The following is a 21,356-nucleotide window of genomic DNA, read 5'->3' on the forward strand; positions in this document are numbered from 1 at the left end:
TCTGGGTGGGATGTGTGGAGTGGGATTTGGACTATGACTTCAAATGGTCCGGTGAAAAAGATGCTCTAGTACATGAATGTTCTTAAGTTGATGGAGCGTGGACATTTAACTCTTCAACTGTTGCATATAAGCCCATATCTGTGTCTTCACATGCACTGCTTGACAAGAATGATCTTCCTTCTGCAGAAGTCACCACTCCGGCTAACACCATGACGCCCACCCTGCCCTCTGGCATGGAGACCACCACCTTCCCTGCTTCTACGACAAGTGAGGAAAACTAGAGGAAAGTTGAAGTTGATCCTTTAACATGATCATTAACAGTCTGGTATCTCCTCCGCCTCTCCAGTCGCCACCTCCCCTCCTTCCAACACTGGTTGTGACTTTGAACAGAGCATGTGTGGGTGGACACACGACCCCACCGCCCCTCTTCTGTGGTCACTGCACAGCAATGGTGAGTCCGCTCATTTGTAAAATTCACATGAATCACTCACAGGTTAGTCACTGCTCCACCGTGTGTCATTATGAAGCTAAATGTTTAGTTGGTGGAAAGCCTGAAGGAGGTGACTGAAGAAAAACATGTGGAGTAACTGAGCTGTGGGTCACGGCTCCAGCAGGGTCGGAGTCATTCTTAGCTGGCTTTTATAAATTCCATAGCTGCTTATTGTAACATGCAAGTTCAGCTTCTTATAAAAAAAAATCCATCTATTTGTGTTTGCTGAGTGACGTGAATATTCTGGATCATGATGACATCATTGCCGGTAAACCATGAAGTGACTTAATCGTCATGTTGACGTACAATTTCTTTCACTAATTCCAAATGTGTTTGAGTAGCAACAACTAATTCAAATGTATAAGTCATCTCAGAGAAATACGAATAAAGGGAAGCAGAAACAGATGTAGTAAAATAAATGATATAAAGAACGTGAATGAAGTGTCACCTTTGTAACATTATGTGAGTAAGAATCTGAAAGTTCATATTATTTACTGTACTTGACTCTCAAAAGTAATTTTGTAATATAGAATATTTTCATCAAATAATTTTGATTATCACATTTATTGTTGCTTCTTTATAAGGTACAAATAACATTTTTATATCATTATCAACACTTAAAACATGTTTTCATGTTATATGCTATAACATGAATATATGCTCATGATGTCTAATGAACATTGAATAGCATCTAAATTGTTGCTCTACTGACTTAAACATGGATTAATCTTCCTCCTCTTTTGATTGATTAACATTTTTATTTTTTTAACTTCATCAGGAAGTTAAAAAGAATAAAAAAAATATTCTACTCTTATATTTCAATACTGGGACTAAACATCTCCTATAAATGAATAAATGAATTTGTTATGCTGGATCTCAGTAATAAAAGATGTGTCTGTACTGTGACATAGTTTTTTATCAAAAGAAAATGGCAATACTTGGGGCACGATGAAAGCATATATTGAAAACAACATTTCATGGTGTCTATTATTACACTGGGACAAACACTCCCAGTGCTCATACATCCAGTCACACAGACTGCAATAGGTCAGGTTCTCACTGAAGTTACACTGATTTAATTCTAGATTAGTATTTTTATGTATCTCCATTCTGCCTGAATGTCATTTTGTTTTGGCCTCCATTAAGGCTTGGTGCAGGAGCACAAATATGTTTGTCATCAATGACAAAGAAATCTTTGATTGTAGTTTTCGGAAGACTCCAACAATCAGCGCAACAGTCTTTATATTTGCATCTGCGAGGAGAATTTCATTTGGTCACAGGAAATTGCACAAGCAGAAGTTTATTTTATCAAGCCACGCGGGTCTCGGCGAGACATCGTCTGCTATAATTAAATGGACTGGTTCCGCCTGTGTGTCTTCATCGGGTCCTTGCGTCGATTTGATTGAAATAATTCCTGAAATTGAAACTAGGCTAATTGAGCGGCAACATTATCTGCCAGACGCGCTGCTCATTGAATGAAAATAAATCAGGGGCGTTGGAGGCGAGAGGATTGTGTTTGCTGTGTTGATGTCTAAACAAGTAAATGGAAGGGAGGAGCTTAAACCAAAACTAATATGGATGCACAATTTGCAGTTTTAGAAGTGACACCAAAGAATACGATTTAAATAAACCAGATCGGGATTCAACAAAGCAAACTTATTTAATTAGTTAAAATGGTAATAATAAGTAGAGTATTCATATTTTGAACACTGTATCTTTAGCTACTAATGCCATATAGTGTCTGCAGGTTCCTTAGATGGATCCAAGTCTATATCATCACTAACTTATTATGTATTTCTATGGGTCAAGTGATGGGTCAACATTACAGAGAATTAAATGTGACTTACAAACTATTAATGATGTCATCTATCTATTAGAGACTGGAAACCAGGGCTGTGTGTGATTGGTGGAAAACGATTACCTCAGCAAGGTGCTAAATTGATCCGTCATCTGATTTAAAGAGCCATGAAAGATTCGCTGGGTCTCCAGATGGAGACAATTAAGACGAAGAAAACTGTCTCCATGGTAAAGAGAAAAACGTGATGTCACCAGGATCATGTTCAGCAGGGCAGCGGATCGCACGGAAAGGAAGAAAGTTCTTCATAACAGTGACCTCTTGAGGTCACAACCATTTTTTTCAAACGCAGCTTCAAAGTGTCGTCTTTTATCACAGCGGGATCAGAGCGGTCCGGTAGATTAGTCAGGTGTGCGGGAGTAAAGGATCATTTCCAGCTGTTCTGACATTACAGATTTTTTTATCTTTGATCGGTTATGAAAGGTCAGACATTCTAGCAGTTTTGGAATAATAAATCACAGACTCATCAGCTGCTCTTCCAGAGCCACACTCCTTCCACATAAACCATGATTTATCTGGCAGCATTTGTGTAGCATTGATTGTTATGCTTGTTTTATTCCCATTTTCCTGGCAACCTGATGGATTAACCCTCTTGTTAGTCGCTTCAAATAAAAGCATCGACATGTAAAGTAATGTTAATGCCTAAAAGTGTGCCTTAATATCCCCTGCTATTAAAAGCGGCTAACTAGGAATCCAAAGATGGAATCCCTCTTTTTGGCTCAGTGGTGGGATGGATTTTTAATGCTGGAATGTATTGTCGAGGCTTCACTATTGTGAGCTGTGTGGTGAGCACAAGACGCCACAAAAGAAGGCTCCACGCTTCAGCGGTGGAAGCATTAAAATGAGCGATATAACAGCTCGTCGACTCACAAATGTGCTTCATTCGTTCTACCGCACACCCGCAGTCAAGTCATTCCGCGGCTGGGGAGGCAGGCAGACGTGCTGTCACACACACACTGTCTGAAGTGTCACACTCTGGCGAGTCAAGGCGTATGGTGGGCAGTGGGAAGCTGTCAACCCGCAGGAAGACTTGTCCCTGCAGATATTGCTCATCAGCATCAGAGGAAAGCTCAGAACATTGTTTGAGTTTATCAGATCAGTTGGTCAGCAGGCCAGAGCTTCACTCACTTCCCTTGCTGTGATACAAACTTTGTTGTTTTGTCATCTTTATGTAAAGATAATTATCTTAAAAGTCGTAGAATCATGCCGGCATCAGAAAAAAGTCTTACATTTTTAGTTTGAACTTTTTATTACTTATTAATATTCTGGATTGTATTTTTTTTTCCTCAGTTTATCTATTTTTACTGATAAAATTCTGCAGTTTTTGTTCATACACATGGTTTTGGCTGCTAACTGGGCTGGTGTACACCTGTTATTAGCTATTAACATCACAGCTTCAAGATCAATTGACTAAGAGATCATTAACAAAAGAAAACATGGAGTGGATTTTAAGGGACTTTCTTTTAATGTAAACTACTAGTGCACTGTCTTATTTACTTCTTACATATCTTAAAATGGAGCAGTACGACTCAGTGGTTCTTAATAAATCAGGTGTTTGAGTCATCACGCTGTTGATTCTAGACTTTTTCCCACAAGGCCCACTTAAGAAATTCTTCAGTCGACACTTCATTGAGTTTCTCCCACACTCTCCGGTACAGTCCACCGAGCGTTACCTCACAATGAAACTCATTGTCAGTTTCCAATTTGCAAACTAAACATCCTCTGGTGTATACAAATAAAACAGTGGGTCTTCTGTCGGACTTTTCCGCCGTAAAAATCGTTCCTTGAAGAGCTCAGTCCCAGAGGTTCTTGGCACGGTTCTGTTGGTTCTTATTCTTCCACATGTTTATATTTGTCATATCCCTATTGTGTGAGTCCACTATTGTGCGTCGGTGATCCTGTTCCTGTGAGCAGCTGCTGATTAGTTTCTTTTCTTCATCATGGAGACGATTGTAATGGTGTGAACGCTGCTGCTGTGCATTCAAAAATATATTTGTCTGAGAGCGGTTATCTGTGGCGACACTAATGATTATTGGTGATAATTATATGACTCTTTTCAAACGCTCCATTTGTGTCTATTAAGCTCTTTGTAGCAGCATTAGTAGTCACTAGAAAAGCCTCGACTTTGTCTTTCAACTCTCCGTCAGAAATTGAATAAACAAGACTGTTTTGTTTGCATTCTGCTGCTGAAAATGTGTTTATTCATTGAAAAGATGAATCATGTGACGCAGGACTGCAACACAAATCTGGTCCAAAACCTATTTTTATAATTAGGAGACCTTTTGACCTGCTGTTTAAAAGCACTTGCACCACCCGCAAGTCCCATAATGCAACAGGTGAAAGAGTAAAATGAACTTCTGGTATCGAATTAATTATACAGTGGTCCCTCGTCACATCGTGGTTCACCTTCCGCAGCCTCGCCATTTCCCTTCTTTAAACTTTAAAATAACCACAGAAGTTGGTGCACTCCCATGATGCCTTTCTACACACTGCCCTATCTATTCACGGCTAGACGATTGGTCACTACAATACTGTTTTAAATGATACATCTATGTTGCTATGTGATCGACAGCTGGGATTGTTTGGCTGGGCGGCAAAGCATCATGGGAGCTGTTCTGGTCACTGTTACTGAGAGGAATGGCATATCGTATGTAATGTTAATTTAAACAAGTGAAAAATTGAGATGGTCACCACCATTGTCAATTTCGTGTAATAAGGGGGTGGGGGCGGTCAGAACGTAACCCCTGCAATACATGAGGGAAAAGTAGATAGATATTAAATAGAAATATTATCTCATGAAAAGAAAGATGTAGATAATTAGTGTCAAACTGGTTGATTAAAATTAGAATTTAATTCTACTTTCAAGCCTTTAAAAATTAAAAAATCCTCAAAAATAAAAAGTGTGTGCCAATTCAACAAAGAATGAGCATATATCAGCAGGGATGTCTTGTACTGTCGCCTTCTGAATACTTGTTTCTTGTTAAAACACTGGCAGTTAAAGACTCTTCAATAGATATACACTCTGTTCGACTGTGTTTTAAATTTTGGTCTCTTCCGTGATCGAGTTCAGTAATGAATGTGCATCCATGTGTGATTCAGTGATGTTTCAGAAGCCGCATCTTAATTTAATCACACAACCTCATTGCAATTCAACAAACATTTTCCGGGAGCGATGCACGAGAACGTTCACAAATCAACTAGAGGCAACAACACGATAATGAAAAGCCCAAAGCAGTCGCAAGAGTTGGATGAAAACAACTCCAAGATTACCACAATTGTTTGATGTTCTCTTGTAACTGATTCCTTTTAGCAGCTTAATACTTTTACTGGATGTTGAATGGAAAGTATTTTTTGGGGTCTGGCTCTGACAGGTTCTGGTTCTGTGGTGTTGGTTATAAATGTCGGTTAGCTCTGTAGCGTGTAAGCCAGCAGCACAGTTTCCCATATTCTGAGGAAAAAATGGAATTAAATTTCTTTTCAACAGCTTTTTTAAATAAAAGATTTGGATTGAGTTCTTACTTGTAAAATTGGATCAGCAGTACCTAAAATTGAATCCTGAGTAAAAAGTCAAATTAGACCTTTTATGTTGATGTTTTGAAGTCCCTTTTTGACAAAATTGCAATCCTGTCTTCTAGAGCTGAACAGCTACCTCTACGTGGACGCCAGTCTGAAGACTGAAGAACAAAGAGCCCGAATCCTGAGCCCTATGGTGGGAGCAGACACCGGACCCCTCTGCCTCCTCTTCTACTACCAAATGACCGGGGAAGCCCAGGGCCACCTGAGGGTCCTTCTGCGTGATGCACACAATGAAGAGACCCTGTTGTGGACCTTGAAGGGCGATCAGGGTCCTGTCTGGAAGGAAGGGCGCACCATCCTGCCACGATCCCCCAAATCCTTTCAGGTAAAGCTTTTGAAAAGAAACCTTTCTGGAGAGATAAATATAGTCGAGAGGCTCGAACAAGCGTTTGATTGTTCTCATAAAAGTTCAAGCAGCTTAAGAAACAACTCCACAACATTAAGATTTTATCCTCCACTGTTGTTTTTTTCTGACTCCCTCTTTCCCTCCTTCCTTCTCTCATCCTCAGGTCGTAATGGAAGGTTTCTTTGTGCACGGCACCGTGGGACACGTCTGGATCGACAACATCCGCATCAGCTCCAGCACACCTCTGGAAGAGTGCACACGTAAGTTACACAAACTGACTCTATGGGGTTGTTATTGAAGATTTAATTTTAGTATTGTATTCGTGAGACTGAGAGGGAGGGAGATTCTAGCTCTTCTAGCGTTTGCACATAATAACCTCCGTTCCCTGTTGACACCCCCAACCGTAAACACTGACGCCGACAAGCTGATTAACACCCCCACTAACTACACCTCACTTTTATTCCTCATTCCACACGAAAAAGATGAAAAATATAAAGTAAGGGATGACATTTACATCTCCACATAAAAGAGGCAAAGAATAGAAAACTAGGCCATACACACCCTGAGGGCCCCAGCAATACTAATCTATGTTTTATTAGATTTCTCTTTTCCTTTCACCTCCGTCTCTCCAACGCGTGCTATCTCCTCTGTCATATTTGTAAACACAGCTTTTTCCCGAGCTGTCGAAGGGAATTATTAGATGGACTGGCTTCTCTGTGCATGAGCCGAGTGCCAGGCGCCCTAATCTGACCCAGGCAGAGACTTTGAAGAAGGTCTTAAACAGATCAGAGAATTAGCTGCGACTGCAGAGCCAAAAAAACCTGCCATCATCACCGATGAGCTTCAGCAGCGCGGCGGGAGGTATAATTAGGAGGTAGGCAGTTTTTTTGGAATAGTGATGCTTCCTCTGTTATGTTTAGCCAGAGTCATGGCCGACTTCTCGTGTCAGGGTTGGCAAAGCCGAAAGCAAGTCCAGCCCATTTGTTGCCCCAGTAGAGAAAAACTCAGGCTTCATCAAAAAGATTTAGAGGAGCTGATCCTCATCCTGATTCTGAGCTGATGACCTGGGCTGCAGAGGCCACCAAGCTGGAAAATTCAGTCAAGTTTCGAAAGAGCAAGAGATAATTTGTATACAAACTGATAAAATGACGTAAAACAGTTCAAGTTGTTTGTAGAATCCTTAACCGCAAACTAACACGTCACAGTTCTTGTAAATGGACGTGATGTAACTATGGCAACAGTCCAGAGGTGGGGTAACACAAACTTCTGGCGTCTGGCTTGTGTGCTGGAGTCAGGAGAGATTTGGAGTGCAGCAGTTTGGACGATGACAGCAGAGCTCAGCGTCCGTGGCGCTCCCCGAGCACGCCGGGATGTTGCTTATCACCCAACACAGTTGACTTTCTCACAGTCGGCTGGCACACGCAGCGAAAGGCACCATGTCCCATGTCATTTCCACCCTTTCAACACACATTTCAATGCACACTTTCATGCAAACTTGGTGTTTGAATTCCAGGCAATCACAGCGAGAAAACACTTGAGTTAAGCTGGACGCTGCAGATAAACAACTTGAAACGCTGCGAACACGTCCAGCTCAGTGCATTTTTAAGTACTATCAAGTAAATGCTGCCTTTTTATCACCACCAATCTTTGGGATTTCCTGGGGATGAGATTTATAGTCTTGTGGCATTTGTGTGACATTTGCTTGACTTTTCCTCATATTGGAAGTTATGTAACGGCTCTTTATCTTTCCTCTTGCTTCCCTCTCCGTTTGCGCCCAGAACCCATCGCTGCTTTCTCTCCTGAAATGACCGGTGAGTTCTTTCATGATGTCACTTCTTGGTCTTGCTTTCTGCTTGTTGATGCACCGGCTTGAGGTTTTGCTCGGTTCCCCCACGTGTTGTCTCCAGTCGTAACCAAGCACAATTAGTCGAGGAGAAGAAGAGCAGCATTTTATTTATTTATCTGTGGTTCTGAACTTTTTTGAACTTGGGTAGAAATTTGTATATCTTGTTTGTCATCTTTTAAATGTATCCTCACCTGAACTGTAGCTGAACAAACAACCCTTGTAGTGCATCAGATAATGACCCTCTTCAAACAAGGAACAAAAGGTCCTCAGATTTAAATAGATTTTTTTGCTCCTGGTGTGTGTTATATCTCTTCTTTCTCAATACTGTTGAGTTGCAAAGGCACAAAAGGGAAAACACAAGATGTCTTTTTATTAAAAAGAACGCACTGGTTCGAAGCCAGAAGCTTTTGCAACGCATGTCTTTCTCTTGAAACACATTTATCCCGGGGAAGTCTGATTATTGCGAGTGTTTTCGGCATGTCATAATAGCTTCTAATAAGATAAGAGCTTGGCAGTTTCAATATGCAGTTTCCTCGCCAGCTCGACTTCTCCTCAAAGCACACACAGCTGTACAGGTTCTCCAGCCGCTGACGAACACACACGATCACACACATTAATATCGGCGCTCTCACACACACACCATCGTCCCCAGTGAAAAGCAATCAGATAGAGTAACTGAGCAGCCTGGATCGCCGGTGTCTCTCTCTGCTCTTCCAAACTCTTCTGCTCTGTCTAATGAGTGTGTGCAGTGTGAAGTAGCGGCAGGATGCACCATTTCCCTCTGTAATTACGTGACATGGTCCAAAAAACCCAAACGCATTCGGCTTGGCTTCTCCGGGTTCACTTGGAAATTTCCTAGGACTTGAGGCGCCCTTACTTGAAGTTTGGACGTACAAGTGGGAAATTGTTTTTGCAGCATTTAAATCCTCAATTTGTCGAGTGTTCTTGGAAGATATCGTGATGCACGTAGAGTCTTAGTTCACACCAGGGGCAGCCGAGCTATGGAGACAGTCTCCGAGGAGACAGGGCTGGCTTGAGGAGGAGAGGACTGGCCGGAGAAAAAGCAACACTGAATCTGATAAATTATGCACTGATAACAAGCTAAACAACAAATCCCAATCCAATATCAGAGCGAGCTCTGGAACATTGGATTCACATGTTTTGTGACAGTGAGACTTGCATGGTTCTTCATCAAGGAGGTCAGAAGGGACTTCCATGCATCATAAATGGGATGTTCCTTAATTTCATGTGTGTGAGTGCTTTTTTTAACTAATTAGTTTGGCTTTCATTTCACACCAAGTGGTTTCATCAGAGTCATGAACAAATCTAAGGGAAAAGTGTTTGAGTTGCTTGGAAATTGGACCGAATTCAAACAAACTCCTTTGATGGTCTTGGTGTGAAAACCTTCAACCCGAGCAACATGAAAGACTCGGATGCATTCATTTATTAACTCTCTGGTCCTTGGAGATTTATCATTTGCTACCGGCATGCTTGTGCATGCTCATGCCAAATGCACGCCCTAGAAAACTAGAACTTTAAATATGGTGTTGAAAAGAAGTGCCACTCCTCTCTTTTTCTCGCTGGCCAATTATTCTGTATCTCTCCACCAGGGGGAGGCGTTCCTGTGCCTCCCTTCCCTATCCACTGGTATTACATTATGGCCGCCGGAGGTGCCCTCCTACTCCTGGCGGTAGCCATCTTGGTCAGAGCTCTCTGTTGCTGCCGCCAACACCTAGCCACCAAGAAGAACCAGCTCTCTGTGGCCTATCACAGCTCCTCCCAGTGCTTCCAGTACTCTAACTGGTCATCCAGTATGGCTGCCCCAGGAGTGGAGCCAGTTCTGACGGTGCGGTTGGACAGTCGGGACAGACACCGAACCCTCTGCTGAAGACAATAAGCCAGCAGTGATGTTTGATTTTTAATGTTGAAAGGCAGGACATTTGAAGCCACTGGATCTTGTACGAGGGTTCGTTGATCACCACCAAAAAAAAACTGCCACCAAAGTCCACACTGTGCTCCCCCTCCTGCCGATGGATTGATGCCTTTCTTCCGTTAAGGCTGTTGATGTTTCACACCATTACACTCCTGAAGTGAAGACTCAAGTACGTAATTTAGCCAAAGTGTCATCTGGCTGGTCATCAGCTCAGTGGTGCTCCTGGATTCCACCCAGCACGGACAAACACACAAACATGTGTAGGCTGGAGAAGAGAAGGTGGTGGTGGGGGGACTGTGGGAGCCAGTCAGAGTTGCCAACCCTCAGACTAAAACAAGACCCCCTGAGACCGGCGGAGCTCTGTCGAGCAGTGAGCGGAGAATACTGATGCTAGCTTCTTCTGAGGAGTAACTAAGGAAAGCCACTCCATTGTCCTTTCCAACGAAGCATGCGCACATCTAGAAATGGAATGCAAATCCATCATACTTAAAACCCTGCATATCAAACGGAGATAACCAACACGTCTGGTCTCCTTTTGATAAATGCCTCAGTCAGTGATGGATGCCACCGTCCGCAGTGTTTAGTGTTTCATCTTGATTAATAAAGCACACATTTATACCAGCCGCTGGCCCGTGTTCTCACGCCTCTGAGCTCTGAGCCGGATCATGTTGTGTTTCCACTGTTGCTTTAGCCTCGTAAATACACACAACCTGTTTCTCCTGCAACATCTGGAAGCCATGAGGTTATTGTCGGGATGTTTATTAGACGTTATCAGCGGGTAGATCGGAGCCTTGATATTTCAACTTCTGCGTGCCATAGTCGAGCGACAGTGAGCTCAAAAGTTTTGTTTGTCAGCACTTAAGGAAACCTCTCTCAATGATCTTGGCTGAGATTCCGTCGACACTGTGCAGAAATCTGTCACTGGAAGCTCAATACTTAAGAAACCTCAGTTCGTTACCACTTTTTAGTCGCCGTAGTTTCTCCCCAGAGTTTTTTTGGCTCGCCTCCCCCCAGGTGCTTTTAAATCAACTTTATAAGGAGGGATTGGACACCAGCCTCAAAAGCTCCGAGACTCTAATAGGTGTAATTAGTTAATGGACAGATAACATTTATTAAGGCTGCGGTAAGCACTTTTCCCTCCATCCACCCGCGCCATCTACTGCCAACCTCAGTTGCCCTGGAAACAGTATTTATTACACCGTTGGCCATCCAAGACCTTCAGATCTAGACATGTGCCTTGCCAAGAAGCTATTGCTGTAAGCTTGCCAATTGCAGAACATACACACACTCACACAAGTAGACACACACTTTGTATAGACCCACTTGACACACACAGAGTTCTTGAAATCTGTAAAAATGCTGCAATATTTGCTGTTTTCTGTTGATACTTCACACTTCAAATGCTTTGATGACAATTTTAATTTGCTGGCAGTGTCAACACAATTGTTAATACATCATAAATGTGCTTTTTAACTCACGACAAACTATTGGGGCCACATAGCATGTTCATTTCTGTTGAAATCAAATTGTCAGAATTGACTGTTGTTGGCGGTTTCGTACATTTTTCTTTCTTTTGCTCCCCACGTGGCCCCGTAGTCGCTCATAATCACACGTGGTGTACGAGTTGACGTTGCTATCGATAAGTGGAGTTTCTTGCATTTTCTCGGAATGAACAGTCTTATATCAGCAGTATGTCATGTGACATCAATGTGTTTGACCAGAATGTGTCGTCATGATGTTTCTGTGTCAATAAAGTCATATTTTTCTAGCACACTCTTTTGTGTGGACGTGGAATGTTCATAAAAGAAAAGCTGTGGCATTAATATTGTTTTTGCCTTTTGTACTGAAAAGTAGGATTTCTTGTTTTTCTCTGTCAACAGACAGGATTCCAAATCAGTTCGGCGACGGTCGGCTTTTCAGCGACAGAGACGCTCTCGGCGGAGGTGAGCGAAGCCACAGTGTTGATGATATGTTTTGATGCTTTGATTGCACTCTCGTATATTTTATATATACAAATATGTTTTGACACATGATAAGAATCAGCTCTTCAACTAGATAAATGTTGGTGGAAACAATAACGAAAAAACGATTTATGTAAATCTGTGATAAATCCACATGAATGTGGCCCAATCCTAGTTGAAATTTTACGTCAATAATATTTCCCCCTTTTTCAAATAAAAATGGTGTTTTCTTAGATAGTGGTATTAATATCTTGTGTTTTTTATACGAAATGTAAAGGTTCTTAAATAAAGAAACTACAAAAGCACTCAGAGAGGGCAGCCCTCTTCCAAGAAATATCAAGTTCCAAACCATCTCCATCTGAACTAAATGTTTAGTTTAAATATTGTTATCAATTATATCAATAGAACAACTTACACGATCTAAGGATAGTATTTAATTGTATATTTTTGGCTGATGGAAAATGGAATTGGTTGGACCAGGATTTGAACCTGGACTCTCACAACAAGTAGAAACTTTAGCAATACACTAATCTCACAATACGATTTGATACACTTCCTTATTTTCTCAACGATTTTAGGAAACACTGATTTTAACCTACATCTTTGTGCTTGTTACACTTTAGTTGAAGTTATCGAAATGAAAGTTAATTGATGTCCCCACATCAGATTTAATAGCAGCTGGAGCCAGCTGTATTCTATCCTCTCATCCTCAGTCATCGCTGGGATGTCGCAGGATTTCATTGTTCCTTTAGCTGCTGCCATCTAGTGGCTGAAAGTTTTATTGCAACACCAAAATGAACAAACGCTGTAAACATTTGAATGTTAATGTTAAAGAAATGTAAACCAAAAAAATGTCATGATCACATGACTCTACAGGACAAAAATATTGAATTATCTCACACTCCTAACCAACACTAACATGACCTCCCCTCCCCTTAGGTTTGCTGCTACTCTTGAAGCCTTTATTCATCTCTGGACTCTCTTGTCTTCAGGTTTACAGTTTTCGGACTGGAACACGCCATCACCTTCATCGGAGCCGCCAGTGACGCGTGTCTCGGAGAAGGACAACTCGTGGTTGTACACCCTGGACCCCATCCTGGTGACCATCATCGTCATGAGCTCACTCGGGGTGCTGCTCGGCGCCGTCTGCGCCGGCCTGCTGTTGTACTGCACCTGCTCCTACAGCGGCCTGTCGTCTCGCTCCTCCACCACTCTGGAGAACTACAACTTCGAACTGTACGACGGCCTGAAGCACAAGGTGAAGCTGAACCAACAGCGCTGCTGCACCGAGGCTTGAAGAGGACGCGGAATCTTCTCTTCACCATTTCCTTCAGTTCACTTTAGTGTCAGTTTACTTCTTTAACGATGCAGGATCCCGGGATAGTCGGCAGCACCAGAACCACCTTCAAGCTTCGCTAAAGACAAATGTTGGTTGTGGTCGATCAGACCGGGCTTGCCCATGGGGGTTAATCCCATCTCAACATATCAAGGAAAGACGCCACCTCTAGACTCTTCTTAGCTGCACCTCAGAGTGGAGTCTGACGGAGCGACGGTAGGTTAGCGAGCATTGTTACGATCACGTGTCAACACAGTGGCCTAGAACTTAGCTCCTTTTGTTTGCAACCTATCTGGCTATCTTTTCCTCTTAGTTCCTGACAGTCTGTGGTATTTTTAGTCACCGAGGTCCTTCAACCCTCTCGCCCTCTTTCTGTTTAATGTTTTTGTTCTGGCGTGGTGCCAATCTGTGATAGCAGAGCCGTAGAAGAAAAAAAAAAGACGTTATAAAAGAGGTGAAGTGTGTTTTTGTGGGAGGGGCAGGTATTGTTAGATTTAGTCCTTCCTGGCTCCTGTCAAAGAGAAGGTCATGTTTACAATGTCGTCAGCAGTAGAAGGTCAGGGAGACGTGGTCAGTGCAACCTATGGATTGCTTGTAAGAAATTGTGAACGAGAACTACTGATGAAATGGAAAAAAGATCCCACTTTCATTTGCCCCCTCCCCCTCTTCTGTTGTGAGGAATACATGCTTTTACACAGCAGGAACTGCAACTCTCAGACCACTGAGTTTGAACGCGGATACACGATTGAGCCTTAAAACTGTTGCTGTCAAATCTGAAAAGGAACTGTGAGGTAACCCCGAGACTTTTCATGCGGACCTCAGAAGCCATGACTTATAGGACCTATCTGCCGGAAAAAAAGACACTTCTCATCCTCCTTCTTTTTACTTTTGAGACTCTTTCCCAGCAGCAGAGGGGTTTCCAACCAGTCCCTGGTGCTGTTGTTTGCAGGTGACGGGTGGACTCACAAGCCATGAGCTGGAGGTGAAGTCGACTCCTCACCGATGCACATACAAACACGCTTGAGTGTGAATCGGGGACACACTTGGGAAAAGCTGAAAATGAAGGGATCAATGGCTGCTAGTGAGAAACTTGAGGTTTATATTTTCTTTTCTGAAACCTTTTCTTTCATCCCACGTCACCCATCGCTCTGCTCTGGACCCCACTGACTCTTCTTGAAGTGCCTTGGAGCCTCGGGGGATCCAGCTTGCCTTTGGAGCCGGTATCAGACTGAGAATAAAAGTGATAGCGCCCACTTCTGTTTCGGAGGGCCAAAGACTTTCAAAGGACAGGCTTCCTCCCCTCACACTGTTCGGACTGCTGTTGGTGTTGTTTGTACAGAAATGCTCTTTTTATGATTGTTATTATAATTATTGTTATGATTATTTAATAAAGGATTTATACCAAAACTTTTGTCATGACTCTATTATTGTCTCCATCTCTGGCCTTCCACTTGTTAAGGATCAGGAGGAAATAGTTCTGGGATATTATCTCACAAGTCAAGCTCAAGGCTCTTAAATCATGAGTTTACAATTAAATGTATTAAAATATCACTGGTTTTATCGCCAGCTTAGATAAGAAATGTTGGAATTTGAAAGAAAGTCAGACTGATACCATGTAACACAGTTTCAGAGGATACATAAGAGGTTAGATTGGTAGGCTGGACACTCCCAGGATTTAGCACATCTCGAGTAAATTCCATATCTAGGGGAAACTGAACTCCTGTAATGAGGAACAGCGTTCATGAAAAACCATTTAAAAAAATAATTCTCCGGTCTCGACCCGAGGCTCCTCACCAAGAGTACGAACATAGATATAAATCAGGAACTTAACATTCACCATAAGGGACATGTGGAGCGTTCTCACTGATGAAGACTGAACGTATACTTGAACCTTCTTCTGCAGAACACCAAGTGAAAACTTCTCCGACTTATGCTTGGACTCATTCCCAGCCTTTGTGAGACAGAGGTCTCAGATTTATAGGATACTGATCAATGGTTGTCCAACCATGTCAGTGAGTGGAAGAGTCGGTCTGGTGCAAAAACACAGGAGAGATCAGAAAGCTGCTAAACGCTGCTCACTCTGCCCATAAAGGTGAACAGAAGTGGCAACACAGACCTGGCTCCAGTTTGCTAAGCACCGAATGAATGGTTCCATTCAAGAGGTTAGTCGTCAGGCGCCTTCTCCGGTATTTGAACATCAGGAACAGAAAGATTTATCGTTTTGATTGAACGAATAACAGACTTTCTGACCAATAAAATCATCTGTTAAAAAAAGTAAAGTCTTGTTTGGTGATTCTTTTTGAGCTACTGTCCTGTGATGAAAAAAAAACCTGTGCCGGGGGTAAAAGTTTGAACTTACTTTATCGACATTTCCGGCAACATATTATTGTCAATTTACCCCTCGAACGTCTGCATGAGACTTAATTTTCAAAGCCAGAACACACACATACATTCTGTCAAATATGTACAATGCAGTGTTGTCAGCCGCCCGCGCTCTAATCTCCCCATGATGTCCCATTAGTCTGGACCTCTGGTGGCCCTCATTTAGGAGCTCCTACATCAAAGCTTTGAAGTGCCTGGTGTCACAGCCACACACACACACACACACACACACACAAACACAATCGTACTATGCAATTAATCTGCCTCTCCTTGGTACAGTTTCTCCCACACAAGGTTCCATTTATCCACACAGACCCTCCTCACCTATCAGCCCTCCTGGTTACAAATTCAGATTTGCGGGACATGATTACTGGCGCCGCGAAAGTCTGGGACGTGCTGTTGATGAATGACCACGACAGGCCGGGGATTTATGGCGCATTGTTGAGTAGACGGTAAAATGATTTGTCATACGTGAACCATTTGGTCATGTATTGATTATCAGTAAATCATTGTTTTGAATCTGTGGAGGAGGTGAGAGACAGGAGGACTGTGACCAAGCTGTCGTCCATGATGTCAGCCTGTCTCACCCTCTGCAGGACACTGTGATGGAACAACACCTCCAGCGCAAGACTCGTTCAGGCGGCAGGAAGGAGATATTGCGCCGCACTCTTCTGCCCACTGTGGTCAGGTTATTTAATAGAAAACATGTAACTAGTGTTTATATCCCCAACTTCTGTTCTTCTCTTCTGTTCACACTTCACTACTGCTTATTGTTGTAGTTGTAGTCTTGTGTTACTTTGCCATGTTGTAAAAGTGTATTATTATTATTATTATGAATATGTTATTATTATTATTATTATCAATGTTCTGCAGCAAATTCCCTCATGTGGGTTGCAGGGGGCTGGAGCCATCGGGGGACACCGTAAACCAGACCTGGGCCAAATGCGCCCCTTTGACTGTATTTATGGGACCTCGTAATGTCAAAGTATGATCATGTATAAATGGTTCTAATGCATTAACAAATGTGTAATTTTTCGAGGATATATTAATCCCTCAAAACATTTTTTTTAAGTGAGTTGAAGAAATGTTTAGAAAAAAACTCATATATAAAAAAATTAAAAAAAATAGCAGCTTATTTAACTTAATAAATGTCACGGCCTAATGACAAATGTCCTATTTTGAAGGATTTTTTCATCTTTCTTTTTGCTTGATGGCCCCTAACAACATTCACAGAATTGAATGTGGCCCTTGAAAAATTATAATTGCCCACCCCTGCCCTAAACTGCTCGCCAGTCTGTCGCTGGACACACAAAGACGTACAACCATTTCACACACACACCTATGAACAATTCCCAATCGACCTCTGTATGTTTTTGGACTGTGAGAGGAAACCGGAGTGCCCAGAGTTATGAGCACGAGTAGAACATACAAACCCAACACAAAAAGTTCTCAAAAAGGTTACTGGTTTGATTCCAGGCCGAGGCAACCTTTCTGTGTGGAGTTTGTATGTTCTCCCCATGTTGGGTTGGTTTACTCCGGGCACTCCGGTTTCCTCCCACAGTCCAAAAACATACAGAGGTTAATTGAGAACTTTGTGAAATTGTCCGTAGGTGTGAGAGCGTGTGTGAATGGTTTTCAGTCTTTGTGTGCCCTAAGACAGACTGGCGTCCTGTCCAGGGTTTTCCCTGCCTCTCGCCCTATGATACTGGGATAGGCTCCAGTCTACCCGCGACCCCGACCCCGGTATAAAGCAGTAGACAATGAATGAATGAATGACACCACAAGATGAAGATGATTTGAAACAAATGATCAAAACCAATAAATTCACCCTTTAGGCCAGGGAGCGTGTTAAAAAAATACTTCTCACTTATCATGGAAAATTATTAAATAATCAATAGTGGGATTAGTTCATAAGAGGAATACAATTTACCATCCATGATAATTCATATTTAGTTATTTCTGAAGTGTGGAACACACTGTTGATAACCCTTCAGGTCACACAGTGGAGTAGCTTGCATTTGCAAAAAGATTGATGACCCTGCTTTAGGCTGATAATCCACCCATGGTTTCAAAGAATATAAGTTCAATATTAAACTTTACCCAGCAGGTCTGTTTGTCCATCCAAGCCCCCCTTCATTGACACACCAGGCTGTGGGGGGGGGCGTTCCTTTCACCTGCATATGCATATAGCTTTATTTAAGCTGTGATGTGCACAGCAAGACCCTTATAGAGCTTCAATCCTGAAAATAACAACTTGAAAACACTTTACAAGCAACATATATATATAATAAATAACAGTGTATTTGCAGTTCAGTTATTTAGAACATTATTAATAACAAAATCACTTTTATTTTTAATTTTAAATAAATAATCTAAACTAAACTGTAATCGATTTATTTGAAAATCTTAATTGAAATATTATACTGTATTATTTGTAATTACATTGTAATTATAGGTTGTCATACATGATAATAAAATGTCAAAACATCTTCTATAAAGCCTTATGAATGCTCTTATCATCACCTTCATGCAAGTGTTACCAAACTAAGTCCTAGCGAATATATACATAATAATAGTGATCACTTCATACGTGCTCATTCTCCTCTGCATCAGTGTTGTCTTCTTCCACTCATCAGAATCAGAAAGTTCTCAGACTATTGAATCGTGAGAGCTTTCTAAAAAAGGGCTTCATCATGGACATTCACTTTCAGAGTCAAGGTCAGTTGTTGTTTTTATATTTTTAGATTGTTGTTCTTCTTCCACTGTCTGTCCGGCAGCAGGTTATTCTTGGGGCTCATTGCAATAACAAACATGGCAGTGAACTGGGATTTCCCTTCATTGTCCGAGTGGCTTAAATGTGCGTAAAATTGCCAACATTTGAGTCGATACGAAGAGTGTCCAGGTACATTAGCAGCCATAATGAGCAGTGTGACATGTGTTGACGCTCCACGGCGGCTGTTAGCACGCTGCAGTCCGTGACTTAGCAGGCCAATTACCAGCTCTAATGAAAAAAATAAAACACAGACAATCCTCGGAACGCCAGAGGAGCGCAGCGCCATCTGCTCGCAGGTTTGATTGATCCCGGCAGAACAGTCACGACCACATCACAGGAACGAAAGCCGACAGGAAATTACCAAAGGAGCCAGATTGTCATTGTTCCAGAGCGCCTCTTGTTTTCCTAACCAAATGTAACTTTTCTTCCCCCCTGTGAGCGAGCATGTGTGCGTGTTCCCCAAATGTTGTTTTTCCGTGTCGTTATCGGGCCGTAATGGCGCTCAGCGGAGGGCCGTCACATCAGAGGGGCTCCGGAGCCTCTGAAGCCGAGGGCGGCCTTCAAAGTCCAATCTTTGGCGTCCTGTAAGTCGATAGGCCAGACTGCGGAGGGAGCGGTCCGAGGGCCACGCTGCAGGAAGTCACTGGAACACCAGCCTCATTAATCCTGAGGTTATGTAATTGAGACGGAGAGGCGAGCGAACACGCGCCGCAGCAGTCGTCGCCGTTCGCCAGGAAACTTTGTTTGCTTTTTTAACTTAACGACCATTTCCTTGTTTTCGCCACGCAGCCTCTCTCCGCGGGTCTCGCCTCTAAAGTCGACGAGTGATGCGGAATATTAATAGAACGCATCCCGGGAGACGTCGAGCAGCTATAATTCTGTGCCGGTCTTAAGAGGAGAACCACCTGAGACCCAGAGTTCTTTCAAGAGCGTCCAAAGTGCTGTCACGAGTGCGGCGCTGATGTAAAATGCAGGAAGAGACTGACAGAGCGGGTTTCTAAATATGATACGTGCACACGCAAATCACCGTGCACTCGCTCCCCATCGGGCTCGCTGGGAACCAGGCCCAGATTATCATGGCCTGCCAGCAGTTCAAAGCCCCAATATGGGTCAGAGCAGAGTGTGTTAGGAAGATGAACAGGGTTTCGCCAGTCAGTGACAGAAGACCCCAAAACAACCTGGAGTCTTTTTCTTCACCCTAGATCCACACTTTCATTCCACCATGAAGTCCTCGACAGACACACACCTGGAGGAACTTCCACCGAGACGCTCTTGTTGCGGTTCTGCTCGTCAAGGGTAGTAAAGTGGACTGACTTTACCGTCACATTTAAGACTCAACAATTTACAGCCTTTTGTTGCAAAAACCAACAGAAAAACGCCTCAGTGGGTCAGTACCATAACACATGTACATTCACCTTTTATTTTATTGTGTCAAAAGTCATTATAAATACAGATGTTTTAAGCATCAATTGTTCAAGCAGGATATAATTACCATGTTTTTTGAAGTGTACAAATATGCCAAATAAACATGTAAAGTCTGGAAACAAATTTACAAATGGTTGAAACAGATTTAAAAATAGCATCACATTTTTCTTTAAAAAAAAAAAGCAATTGCAGCAATACCTTTGTTGACTATTGAAACAAATGTAGCAACTCATACCCATTTTTATAGTCTGACAAAGATAAACTGACCAAAAATTAAAGATTGATTAAAAATAAAAGATAGAAGAGCTAGTGGAAAAAAAACGAACGCTAAAAAATATGTTAACTAACAATTTTTGAAACAAATGTATAACTCTTCAAACAAAAACAGAAGAACTGCAACTTGTTTAAAATGTTTTTGATTTTGCACTTTTGTGAATTCATTGTATTTAAATCATTTGTTAATGTGTAATGTGTTTTTTTTTTATTTGCTGTTTTTCGAATTTGTAAATTTTCATCTGGTCTTTGATAGCTTGTTTCTAGACTTTGTCGTTTTGCCCTTCCCAGCCACCGTAGTCAATAATAGGAAACATTTTCAAGATTAATAAACATACGTATGGTCTGGAGTTGCTGCCCTTTGTGGATTATTCTAAGAGTGATTATTATTAGTCCAAACAGAGATTGAAAAATGTTTTGATCAATACAAAACTCAGCAATAACATCAAAAGGTAAATTACTGTAAATGACTTGCTTGAGTATGTAAAGTTATGTTATTTATTTAGTAGTGTGTAGATGAAGTAGGCACAGTACCTAGTTAGCATCGATGAGCCTCAAACATCAGCACTGAGCTTCCTTTGTCTTTCGGTTTGCATCCACGTGAGATCAGAGCCTAAAGTCTTCCTCCTCAATCTCTTCTCTTCAAGCTTTTTTTGTCTATTATTTATGAATTGTTTGAAACCTTACAATGACAGGTAAATCTCCTGCATCTTTAAAGGAACATTGTTCATCACGGTTGATACAAATTCTTCACTTGGAATAGTTTGTTGGAAAACTGACTGTTGAAGCTGAAACAATGGCCTAGTGCACATGAGTCATGTGAGTCGGGTCAATTCCCACCAAGTTTATGTGGCTCACCAAATATTGGACCAAAATCAAAAGTAGACAATGTTCATGATGATATGGTTTGGTAGTCGCTTTAAAGCGAGATGAAACTTTACATCAAACCAACTGTATGCATTTAAAGCACTTTCATTTGATCTGGTGTTAAAATAAGTGAAAGAGTGTAACGAAACCTTTAATTCCATAAAATATAAACAAAGACGATGAAAAAAATCATTAATAGTTGAGTAAAAATAAACATGTTTCTCGGTCTAGAATGTTGGATGTTCGCTCGAAATAATCTTCACTTATTCTTTCTTATGTGGTGGTAGTTTGTA

The 21,356-nt window shown here is 41.9% G+C and overlaps 1 protein-coding gene across 3 annotated transcripts in view; it reads left to right on the forward strand.

Moving 5' to 3' along the window:
• nrp2a (neuropilin 2a) overlaps positions 1 to 14,750 on the forward strand; it is a 62,817-nt gene extending 48,067 nt beyond the window's left edge. Inside the window, exons 12-18 of one of the 3 annotated variants that reach the window (XM_087791727.1) lie at positions 187 to 267; positions 347 to 451; positions 5,981 to 6,246; positions 6,431 to 6,527; positions 8,046 to 8,078; positions 11,927 to 11,989; positions 13,000 to 14,750. In XM_087791727.1, coding sequence (XP_087647853.1) covers positions 187 to 267; positions 347 to 451; positions 5,981 to 6,246; positions 6,431 to 6,527; positions 8,046 to 8,078; positions 11,927 to 11,989; positions 13,000 to 13,304 — 950 coding nt within the window. In that variant the 3' untranslated portion in view covers positions 13,305 to 14,750. Of the gene's footprint in view, positions 1 to 186; positions 268 to 346; positions 452 to 5,980; positions 6,247 to 6,430; positions 6,528 to 8,045; positions 8,079 to 9,723; positions 11,821 to 11,926; positions 11,990 to 12,999 lie in introns of those variants that run through there. The other 2 variants (XM_087791729.1, XM_087791730.1) reach the window with 2 other exon arrangements.
• The last annotated feature ends 6,606 nt before the right edge of the window (positions 14,751 to 21,356 follow it).

This window comes from Callionymus lyra, chromosome 5, assembly GCF_982586985.1.
Source record: "Callionymus lyra chromosome 5, fCalLyr1.hap1.1, whole genome shotgun sequence".
NCBI classification, from domain to species: domain Eukaryota; kingdom Metazoa; phylum Chordata; class Actinopteri; order Syngnathiformes; family Callionymidae; genus Callionymus; species Callionymus lyra.